Source organism: Dipteris shenzhenensis, chromosome 16 (genome assembly GCF_047967505.1).
Source record: "Dipteris shenzhenensis isolate YYH24624 ecotype China chromosome 16, Dip_SZ_1.0, whole genome shotgun sequence".
Lineage (NCBI taxonomy): Eukaryota > Viridiplantae > Streptophyta > Polypodiopsida > Gleicheniales > Dipteridaceae > Dipteris > Dipteris shenzhenensis.
In genome coordinates, this window is record NC_141611.1 from 48,147,847 (window position 1) to 48,159,021 (window position 11,175).

The following is an 11,175-nucleotide window of genomic DNA, read 5'->3' on the forward strand; positions in this document are numbered from 1 at the left end:
GGCACAAACTCCTCCTCTGCCTCAAACTCAGCCAAGTCTGTCAGAACTGAAAATGAATTCCTTCGAAGTACCTCTGGCGTAGGAGTAGGAGCCCTGCGGAAGGAGTGGAACCAATAACCCTCTTACCTCTATCAGATGTAGACAGATGTGCAAGAGAGGGATTGGGTGCGGCAAGAACTCGGCACCTCGGCCTGAATCTGTATGACCTTGGCCACGACTTTGGCATTGTTCTCAAGTAAGGCACAGGTCTCTATCGAAAGGTTCTCCCAAGGTAAGCGCTCTTACACATGAACACCTGAAGGGGTAGGAGCAGTCTCATCTGTACATGGAACCAGGACAGGAATGTCTCTTGCCTGAAGAGACGGGTCCGTGGCGCCATCTGTGGTAGCTTGAGGTGGAACTGGCTTTCCAACTCTGACAGGCACTCAACAGGGGACGATCTTAAGAGGATGTGTTGATTGTCCTATTCGCGCTAAAGAAGTACCAGGACGAGAGGCTGATGGTCTTGGCTGCACTGAAGAAATACCAGGACAAGAGGTTGACGGTCTTGGCCGTGAAGTTGAAGGTCTAGCAATGCGTGAAAGCGGTAGGAGCTGGTCGTGAGGAAGTTCCAGGTTGGGTGAAGTGATGAGGCGCACCCTTGGATCTTTTAGGTCTTTTCTTCTTTCTTTTCCTTGGGCAATCTCTGGCAAAGTGCCCAAGGGTCCTTCAAATCCTACACTGATCCTGTCTCCTTGCAATCTCGACTCTCTGTCTGAAGAAGGAGCCATCTGGACGCTGAAGCGTAATGTGGTCATACGAGATGTTAGGGTCAGAGACAATGACCCTAACACACGGTACCCCATCGGAGAGGGAAGATCTTGGTAACCATCCCAAAGGCGGCTCCAATGGAATGCAAAAGTCGATAATACACCTGAGGAAGGCCGGGAAATCTGATGAAGAGTGACATTGTCTTGTTGTCCTCCTGATAGCATCAAACCCGAATGAAAAAGGGGTAAAACAAATCCTCCTGGAACTCAGTGCTAACGGGCTAGCTTGAAGCACTGTACCTGCTACCTCTGAGGAGTCAAAAACCATTTGGAAGAAACCTTGCCTAAGTAGACGAACATCTGCAAGGTCTCCAGGTAGAGCAACGAGCATCCAATCCCTGGCCTATAACTTGGAAGGGCGGGACCCATGGATGCGAGCAAAGAGCGATGTCAAGCTCTTCCGCTCTGTATCTTTTTTGAACTGTTGCAACTCGTCTTTGAGAAAATGATGGTTTTTGCGACTGGTGAAAGTGGGTGAGGATTGGCTGAAAGGCTGAGCCATCGTCAATCGAGGTGGGAAGGCCGACTTGAACACTATTGAGCTCCATCCTATTAAAAATGCTGCTAGTAGAGAGAAAGGGGAGGTGAGGGTGAAGGTTGAGGGGAGAGAGGGGGATGAAGTGACACAATCCTGTTCTAACTCTCTCTCAGATCACGGGCGATGGCACTAGTTATTTCCACCCAGCCATACTCTCATGGATCGCAGTTTTGCAACAGATACGTCTTTTCTTTTTCCTCATGCATATCCACAAGACCCACAACTCCCTAGATGGTTCCCCCTTGCCACATGTCATCATTTTAGCCTTTTTCACTTGGTGCACCATTTACCCCTCTCTTGGGGCACATTTAAACCTTTTTCCCCTTGGCATTATTGCACATTTAGGTGCACCTAGGCCTTAGCACTCAGAACCACCTAGTCAATGCCATTTCACCCTCTCCTAGGACCTTGGCAGTTACTTCTCTTGACCATTTTATTTACGCATATTAAATTGCCACTTGCATCGGTTTCCAGGAACAACGGTTTCTGGGGATCAACTATTTTTAACACCGGTCCTGTGACCACAGCTTGTTTTATGGTGTTAAAACTTTCTTGTTGATTTTGTTTCCAAATAAAAGGTACTTTATCTGAGGTCAGATCAGTCAATGGTGATACTATTCCGGAATATCCTTTGATATGCCTTCTATAAAACTGGACAAATCCCAAGAATGATCGCAACGTGGTCAGACTCTAAGGGATTGGCCAAGTTAGTATCGCAGCCACTTTCTTCAGATCCATTTCTACCTTCAGGACTATGTTGAGAAGCTGGACTTTGAATTGACCATACTTGCTCACGCAGATATAGCCCTAGGCATGGCTTGGCATTTTTGAAAAAATCCAGCCATTGATTGGAAAAAGCATATTTACCAGTTCAAGATGAACGGGGTAGAATATGTTTTGCGAGGTGAGAAGGATTTACCTCGAGGACCACTGATTTCAGCCATGGAAATTCGGAGGACTCCGAAAGAGTTTCTGTGTCTGTGTATAGCATCGGTAGAGTCGATTGATGATGCATCGACTAGCACTGAGGCTACCCAAGATGGGAAGATGGTCGAGTTGGCTAAAGAGATATCAGAGAAGTTCTCTGAATGTTTTAGGGATGAACTATCTTATGGGTTACCTCTAGAGCGGAAAGTTCAGCATAAGATTGAACTGATCCCGGGGGCAGAACCTGTAAATAGGCCGCCCTATAGAATGAGTTTTACTGAAGAGACGGAGATGCGTAGACAACTGGAAGAATACCTCAAGTTAGGGCAGATTCAACCAAGTTTCTCACCGTTTGCTTCGCCAGTGATATTAAAGAAGAAAAAGGATGATACGTTTCGCCTTTGTATAGATCACAGAGCATTGAATAATATCACTGTTAAGCACAGGTATCCGATGGCTCGGATTGATGACTTGCTAGATGCATTACATGGGGCCGTGATTTTCAGCAAGATAGATCTTAAGTGTGGCTACCATCAGATCCAGATTAGAGCCGAGGATGTGCATAAAACCGCTTTCAGAAGCAGGTTTGGTCATTATGAGTTTTTGGTAATGCCCTTCGGACTTACCAATGCTCCAGCGACATTCGTCATGCTTATGAACGATTTACTACGTCCGTATATCGGAAAGTTCGTAGTACATTTTATTGACGATATTCTAGTGTTCAGTAAAAGTATTACTGAGCATCGTGAACACTTGAGAATAGTGTTCAGTACTTTGAGGAAAGCCAGTCTTTATGTAAATAAAAAGAAAACTATAGTGTATATGGTTAGGCTGGAATATTTAGGGTTCATAATTACTCCACAGGGGGTAGAAATGGATCCGAAGAAAGTGGCTGCGATACTAACTTGGCCAATCCCTCAGAGTCTCACCGCATTGCGATCATTCTTGGGATTTGTCTAGTTTTATAGAAGGCATATCAAAGGATATTCCGGAATAGTATCGCCATTGACTGATCTGACCTCATATAAAGTATCTTTTATTTGGGGACAAAATCTGAGTTTGTAGTCGAGTTGTTTGTACAGCAAAGGTTGTCGTTTATATTTCCTGCATAACAAAAGGAAAATCTGAAAAAAAAAATATTTATTTTTTCTTTTGAAACTATGGAGGCAGAAGGACAAAAGTCGGTCATCTAAGAGAAAATGCCCACCGATCTTTCCGAGGTCATGCTATCTTGGCTAGAGCATAACATGAAGAAGGCTAGAGGAGGGGGAGAGAGGCTAAGACTAGGGGTAGGAGTAGAGAGGTGGAGGAGTAGAGAGTGTTGGTGCAAGCATGGAAGCATGATGGAGGTAGACAAGAGGTAGAGACAATGGCACAAGTATGAAGGCAATGAGCAATTGATTCATTCATAGAATGGAGTACATATAGGCAACTGGCCATGAGTAGGTGGAATCTAGATCCACAATCATCTCAATCAGGAAGACCACCAATGTCTCCTAGAATCTCTCAATCACAACCACACTCCTATATTCACTCAATCACACCTACTAAGTGACACATCATCAGTCACACCTAACTCAAGCACACCTACACACACGTGTTCACACACTCACTCATATGATCACTCAACCATAGACCTTGGTATGATCCATTACATTAATTTTTCCTTCATACCCCCCCCCACAAATTGATGACCTCAACCCTAGCAGTAGTCCATGGGAAACTTCATGGCTTGCCCACCTCTAGTGGCAACACACATGATCCACCTGGTACTCACTCTAGTTGCATCAGCAGTAGACTCATTTGGGCATCCTCACCTCAACATGATCTCATTCTGACTTTGGTCTCTTGGTTTACAATTTGGAAGACTGGACAACGACTATGCATGGGAAGTCCCCATAGGTCTAATAAGGTAAAACATAAGACTAACAATCATTTGAGGAAGACATCCCAAGGCAGAGAACCCTTATTGACCACACACAACACAAGTTCTAAATTGAAGATGTGGGGAAATTTTCCCCTTTGATGGTATATCTTGTCCTTTTCCTCCTTCTCTTCCAAGCTACTATAGTGTGAGGTATATTGTCATTGGAGAGGTTCTTGGTGTAGCCCTTCTTCTAACTCCTTTGCCCTTTGATCTTTCTTGCATCCCATATGTCTTCACATAAATCAAATATGAAGAGGGTCTTACCACTTGTTAGTAAAACAAGGGCAATGTCTACTCTTGTATATAGAAGCTCATGAATGTATGGCATAATGCAATGATCCAAATGTAAATACACTTCAACTATCATGATAGAAACTTCATTCATCACTGAGTCACCTTCAAGCATCAAATAGGCTACATAATTGTTGTCAATGAAGCTCATCATCCAAACATATACATAGTTAAACTGGACAGCAACCGAAAGATCCATCTTGAATCGATGCTAGAAGACATTATATGGGTAGATGACCAAAAGCAAAAGTGAAAAAGATAAACAAGGAAACTTTTGAGCATCTAACCACTTGTAATGCTTCAGCCATGAAGGAGATTTGAGAGAAACCCCCAAATCGAGCAAACAGAGACTGGAGGATCAAACCTAAGCAGCAACCAAGGGGCTTTTGGGTGGAAATGAAAGCCCTTGCTGAGGCTACTACTAGTAGCACAAAGGATGGGCGAAATAGTGCGCACAGTAATCCGGCATTACATCAAGAAAGTCGGCCAAAGAAATAGTGATATCTCCCTCGTCTGTGGTCGGATTGAGCTCAAATTTCGGCTGCAGCTAGTCCTAAATGTTGTCCAAGTGTGGCTAATAGGGCAGGTCGAAATTGTGACTGTAGAGGCAAAATTTTGAGGATATTCGGTGACCAAAGAACAGGGCGGCACAGTAGCTCAAAGTACAATTCCGTTGATCCCAACGGTGGAAAGATGCGCCCTAGTGTGGGGAAGCTGCATCCGGAAGGATTTTGAAAGTTAACGGATAGATGTGGAGAAAGCAAAGTTGCAAGATTCTGGCAGAATTGTGGCATCCATAGGACACACTAGACTAGAACTCACACTAGAGCATACCATAATGCACCAAACTAACTCAACTTGGCTTCATATTCTAACATATGTCGTGTTTGACATCCTGTTGCCAAGTGCCCTTGGTATTGACTTTTGTCCACCATAGTCGTCGCTTATCTCTATTACTTCTTGAATAGGTCCCAAAAGGAGAGCTGGCAGTTTCATGGTGCTTCTGCGATAAGGGAGGCATGAAAGAGACCATGTGTGAAGCCACTATAGCGCAAGGAGCAACCATCAGTAGCGTGGCCAAATATGACCCAAGACTGGGGTCTGGGAGGGCAGGCCCATGAGGAGTATCTAGGGTAATACATGGCTCATGAGGACATCAAGCCATAGTACATGCAAAGTTCATTCGTCCAAGCTAAGGATGAGCGTTGGAGATAGATGGGGAACAAGAATCCAACCAATGGAGAAGAAAGAGCCATCCGCCCAACCAATGGGGAAATCTACCCAGCAATGGCCCAACCAATGAGGGGACTCTGCTCATCAGTGGCCAAGATAGAGACTCAAAGGGGAAAGGAGAGAGGAGTCAGAAAGAGGGGGAGTGCATTGTGGAGAGAGTAGAGAGGAGATACCACCGTGGGAGCAAGGGAGTGGAGAGAATGAGAGAAGTGACCTGAGCTACGAGTTCAGAAACCTTATAAGATCTTGGCCACCTTCTTGTAATGAGAATGCAAGGGAAGTGGACACCTTTGTCCCTTTTGCTGAGTTTCTCCTTTCATCTCTCTAGCAACTTGTGTTTTATTTGTGTCTACCTTCACGTCTGCCTTGTGTCTGATTACGTCCACCTTGCTTCATGAGTCCAGAGCACATAATTGTTTAAACTTGTATTCAAACTATCTGCCAAGTATTTCCATAGTTGTGTGGATCTATTGGAGGACCAGCTCCCTGCACGAGTGGTCCTAGGCCAGCAGTAATACTTCCATCATGGCACAGTCATTAGGCTGATGGAATCAAATGACCCAGCATTATCCCTCTCATCTTTATGCCTATGAAACTATACGAGAGAGAATTGGAAGCATAGCTCCTTGTGTTATCTTAGAAGGCTCCCTGTTTATAAGCATCATTGAGGATTGATAGAGAATCAGATGCCCAAGCCTTATCTTTAGATCAAGAGGTCACTCTTCAGTCAATATATGTGCAACCATGAAATAAATTTCTTCTTTTATTCACATCTGATTGCAAACCCTTGCAAGCTGAGACATTTGCAACCCCAAAACTATTTTCTCCTTGTGAATAAGGGAGAGATTGCTGTTATTTCCTTCTTCCTAGAGCATGAATTTAAATCCATCTTCCTGTTTATGGCAGGTTTGTAACAGAAGATTGGGAGACAGCACACGAGGTGATACTTTATTTCCAAGATAACAAAATTGGCGTTGTAACTTGCGAAATCCTATCGGAGCTTGCACAATCATATCAGAAGGCCTGTACTTCACCCAACCACGAAGAAACAGGACAGAGTGTCATGCAGTACCTTCACTGCTCAAATATTTACAAGCCTATTTTCTGGAAATATGTCAGGAACTGGGTGATTGTTGAGGATCGTAATGCTGCGATTCAGTATTTCCAAATGAGGACAGCTTGTTCTTTGAACAATGTTGTCACAGTCAAGGGAGATATTTTTAAAGCGGTATATTCATGACACTTTAGCTCCAAGCCTGATGTAAATAAAAATCACAATTTCTGATGCTTTTCTGCCTTTTGCTTATGTTCAGGATGGGGAAGTCATTTGTGTAGGCAAAAGTGTGCATGGAAAATCTCTGCTACAGCACTGTGATAGTGTTGGCCTTGAAGCAGGGCCTGAAAGAATTTGTTCACAAATCCCAGTTGGGGACTGCGAAGAAAAAATCAAATGTCTATCTGAAAGAATAATGGTTCTCAAGGAACATATCCTTGGCAACGAGAATGCATTAGAAACAGTGAACCTGAAAATCAGAGAACTCAAAGTACAGTTGCAAAAACTTCTGGAGGGAAGAAGAATCGACTATGGTTTGTTTTTTGGCTCATTAAGATCCCAGATATTGGAAAAGAATAATATAATTTCCGACCTTCAATGCACAATTGCAAATTTGCAGGCAGAGGCGTTGCAGCACAGAGTGGTCATTTCAGAGCTTCAGAACTCCAGAAATCGAACTTTGACTCCTGAATTGATGGTATGGAGTGAAAAGGTCACTACTGTCGATGGAGAGTTAAAAAAATGTGACATAGAGGCCAGACAAGGAAAAGTTAACATGAAAGGCATGCTCAACAAACTAAGTAGGATGATAAATTTGGCTGCAAAAGCTGGAGCCCAGGATTTGCCGCTAGCAGAAGCAGGAGACCAGCATGCCCAAGTAAAGGAGCAACTGGAGAATGAGAGAATTAAAAAAGATGAAGTGTATGCAAAATTCAAGTTGTGATATTGTCCCTTGAAAAATTTCATCTAATGGAAAAGACAATTCTCCTCATTAATGACTCATAATGCCACTTTGCAGGGCATGTGAAATTAGGAGTATTAGCTGCAAGCTGGCCAGAACGGAACAAGAAATGCAGAAGTGCAAGAAGAAGGTCACAGATGTGCAGAGAAATGAAGTACGCAATTTGTTTCAAGAACAAATAATACCTTGATACGGTCATTTTGTTTTCAAGTGTGCTACATAATACTTTTGTATAAGTCGTAAGAGTTGATGTTACAGGGTGAGCTGCAGATAGAGCTTGGTAAACTCACAGAATCTGAGAATGAACTGAAACGTAAGCTTGACAAAATCTTGAAAGCTTTGCCTGAGAATGGAGAGCCAGCGTCCCAAAAGAGGCTATTCCGGGATTGTATGGATTTCTCTTCTGTTAGTCCCATTGGAAGGGAAAATGAAGATGAGGAAGGTGTAGCACTTGCAGAGGAAGAGTTGACTTTGAAGCATTTACACACGTAAACTTTCGTACATAATATTCAAATTCACACCTTCACACTGCAATGGCTTGTGATTTCTATGGTGTTCTTCTGTTTTTGAATAGAGTCCATTTTCCCAGATTTCACCAAGGTTCACCTGAGTGATAAGTTTTGTGGCAAACAGAGCAATTGATCCGGACATATTAGATGAAGATGTAAAGTGCAGAAAGGAAGAATCTTCTCTTGTGAAAGAGATAGAAGCTCTGGAAAACTTATTGAACTGCAAAATGTTTGAAAAGGAAAGTCTTGAGACTGAACGATTTGACATATTCGCAACTTCTGCAAAGAAGGTGACGACTTGTCTGCTAGTATTTTTGAAAATTGCACAAATATCAATCTATGCCTCTTGAAAGAGCATAAGACCATAGTCTAAATCTTGTCTCAATTCAGGTTAATGATAGTCTTTCTCAAGTTTATGGTGAACTTACCAAGCACGGAGATGCGTATCTGTCATTCACTGAAGAAAAAACTCTCCTTTTTATCGAGGGCATTCAATTTCAAGGTACTACAGTAAGGTTGAATGTTACATGCAGCTTGGGCTCACTAGCAATGTTCAGGCGATACATATGTGTCACAACAGAATCTGATTCACTTTGTCTGATTTCTAGATGAACCTTGATTTGAAATCACTATTTTTCTTCACAGAAGTTGCTTAGACAGAAAACTCAGCTTCCTCTTAAATGTGTCAACTGTTGCATGTGCTGAAGTACGGCCTGGTCGAAATAAATGGTGCAATTTTAGTTCCTTGTCTGGAGGGCAACAAGCATTGGCAGCTCTTGCTCTCTCCTTCAGTCTACAATCTCAGTTCCCTTCTCCTTTTTACTTTTTTGATGAAATTGATGCAGCATTAGACACCAAAAATGCTCGGTTGGTTGCTACTTATATCAAGGTTTTCCCTAAGTGAAATTTTCTTTCTACTTTTACACTGTTAGAAAGGTGTTAACTATGTGCAAAAGAAACAAACATGCATTCAATGACAATCTCATCGTTCGAGTTTTATATCATATATTAACTACGTTTAAATGCAATGTGCAACAGAGGCAAAGATCAGCCCAGTATATTATTGTTTCTCACCGGCCCCAACTTTATGAGCATGCTTTGACATTAATTGGCATCTACCACTGCAGTGGAAGTTCAAGATCGATTACTGCTATGGTTGATCTTTGAGCTTTGTTTACTTTCAACACTGCGGATTTTTGAAGTCTCAACGTCTTAGGAGAAAAACTGAAGGCTCTTCAGTTAAAAGAAAACTTGATTGTGTCTGAACAAGACAGTTCTTCATGTCAACCATTCAATATTTTCTGTGTAAGGAAACGTATCCAAAGCAGTTGGATTTTTGAATAGTATCCGATGTACTGACTAAAATCTTTTGTGGGGGATAATTGTTCCTTTTGTACATCTGAGTGCCCTCGTTTAGGCACCATTCTTTTTGGGTTTTTTTCGGTGTACTATGTTATTTGGATGACATTGATATCTCTTCTGAACATAAAATTAAAAATTCAAATCTATAAGATTCATCGTCTATGCACAAAAGTCTTGCTGCTCTCGCCTACTGAAGGTTCTAACTCAGGCAAGATTTGTTATACTCGTTGCATAGTGCATTTATGTTGTGGTAATTGTGGAAGGTTCCCTAAGAATCTGTAATTAACTTCTAACTAGAATTGATGACACCTCATTTTCAGCACCTGTGATAGTAGACAACAAATTATGATTATGGGTAAGTGTGAGGACATGATCGAGCTGCCATTAGTAAGTAGATGCAGGAGAACGCTATCATATACTGGTCTTGTCATATTTTTCACATGATTTCTACTTAGATATTGACTCACAACACTTCTCAATGTGCCAGCAACAATCCCCCTGGAAATGTAGATACAACAGCAGCAGCAGGGCCAAGCAGGAACAGCAGTTTGTCATTTATAGACTAAGGAACAGCAAGACTGTAAAGAGTTGTTTACAGACCGGAGGACTAGTTGGCTGTTTGCAGACTGGACCCTTAGTCTGTGCATGACACCCAATGTAGTGTTTTTCCTGAAATATAGAGGACTCTTCCATTGCATTATCACCCAGCCTCAGATCCTCTTCTACAGCTTGATTTTAGGAGGGTTATTTCTAAGTTTGTGAAAATCTTGTCATGAACATATTTATATCGTGTTTGTTTCTCTCTCTTTCTTTCCCATTACAAATTGGTGGCTTTATAAATTTCAGGATATTTGAGGCGTCTCTAAGTCCAGTGGTAGACACTCGAATTTGAGGTGGAGGAGTTCGCAGTATTCCAAGATCGAGCATTTGATAAATTGGGAATTAGTTCAATTAGAGTTTTTAATGAATCATTAATATAGCCTAACTAAGTTTCTATATTAAGCTTTTTTCCCCCCAAGAGAAAAGAAAACCTCTATTAATTCTTGAAAATCCTGTGCTTCTAGCATTTTATAAAGGGGTTTAAGATGCTAAATACAATGAAAAGGTTGTTAGAAAAGAACACAACCTATTCCCAAGGCACCGGCTCACTACCTAGGTTGCCTTTGGAACAGGGGCTAATAGCTACAGAGGTGGTCTATACATCCAGCGGAGAAATGTAAAAAATCCTTGTAGGCCAAGCCTTGCAAAAGTAGTCTTGCCTTTCGGCAGTCCTTATAGATCTTGGAGTGTCACGCTCCCAAGTAGAGCATAACGGGAAGATGTCATGTCAAATGGCCACTAGGTGGTCGTCGGAGTTGTCGTTTGTCCTCCCATCACCTGACTTCAACGAGCAAACCAAATGTTCCAGGTGGTAATGTTGGCCATCATCTTCCAAACATTCTCCTCTGGTGAGAAAGAGGGGCATGAGCGAGAAGGCGGTACTGCATCATAGGCCTCTATTCGGGAGACTTGTTGGCCATGGATCTTATACACTAGTTCGATGGAAAAATGGTGCCCGTCCTTT

General features: G+C 42.4%; 1 protein-coding gene across 1 annotated transcript in view; it reads left to right on the forward strand.

Annotated features, from left to right (window-relative positions):
• Positions 1–9,439, forward strand: part of LOC147893064 (structural maintenance of chromosomes protein 4-like) — a 93,708-nt gene extending 84,269 nt beyond the window's left edge. Inside the window, exons 14-21 of the mRNA XM_087387582.1 lie at positions 6,632–6,953; positions 7,039–7,700; positions 7,798–7,894; positions 7,999–8,228; positions 8,374–8,539; positions 8,640–8,751; positions 8,957–9,138; positions 9,288–9,439. Coding sequence (XP_087243708.1) covers positions 6,632–6,953; positions 7,039–7,700; positions 7,798–7,894; positions 7,999–8,228; positions 8,374–8,539; positions 8,640–8,751; positions 8,957–9,138; positions 9,288–9,416 — 1,900 coding nt within the window. The 3' untranslated portion in view covers positions 9,417–9,439. The remainder of the gene's footprint in view (positions 1–6,631; positions 6,954–7,038; positions 7,701–7,797; positions 7,895–7,998; positions 8,229–8,373; positions 8,540–8,639; positions 8,752–8,956; positions 9,139–9,287) is intronic.
• Positions 9,440–11,175: the final 1,736 nt, after the last annotated feature.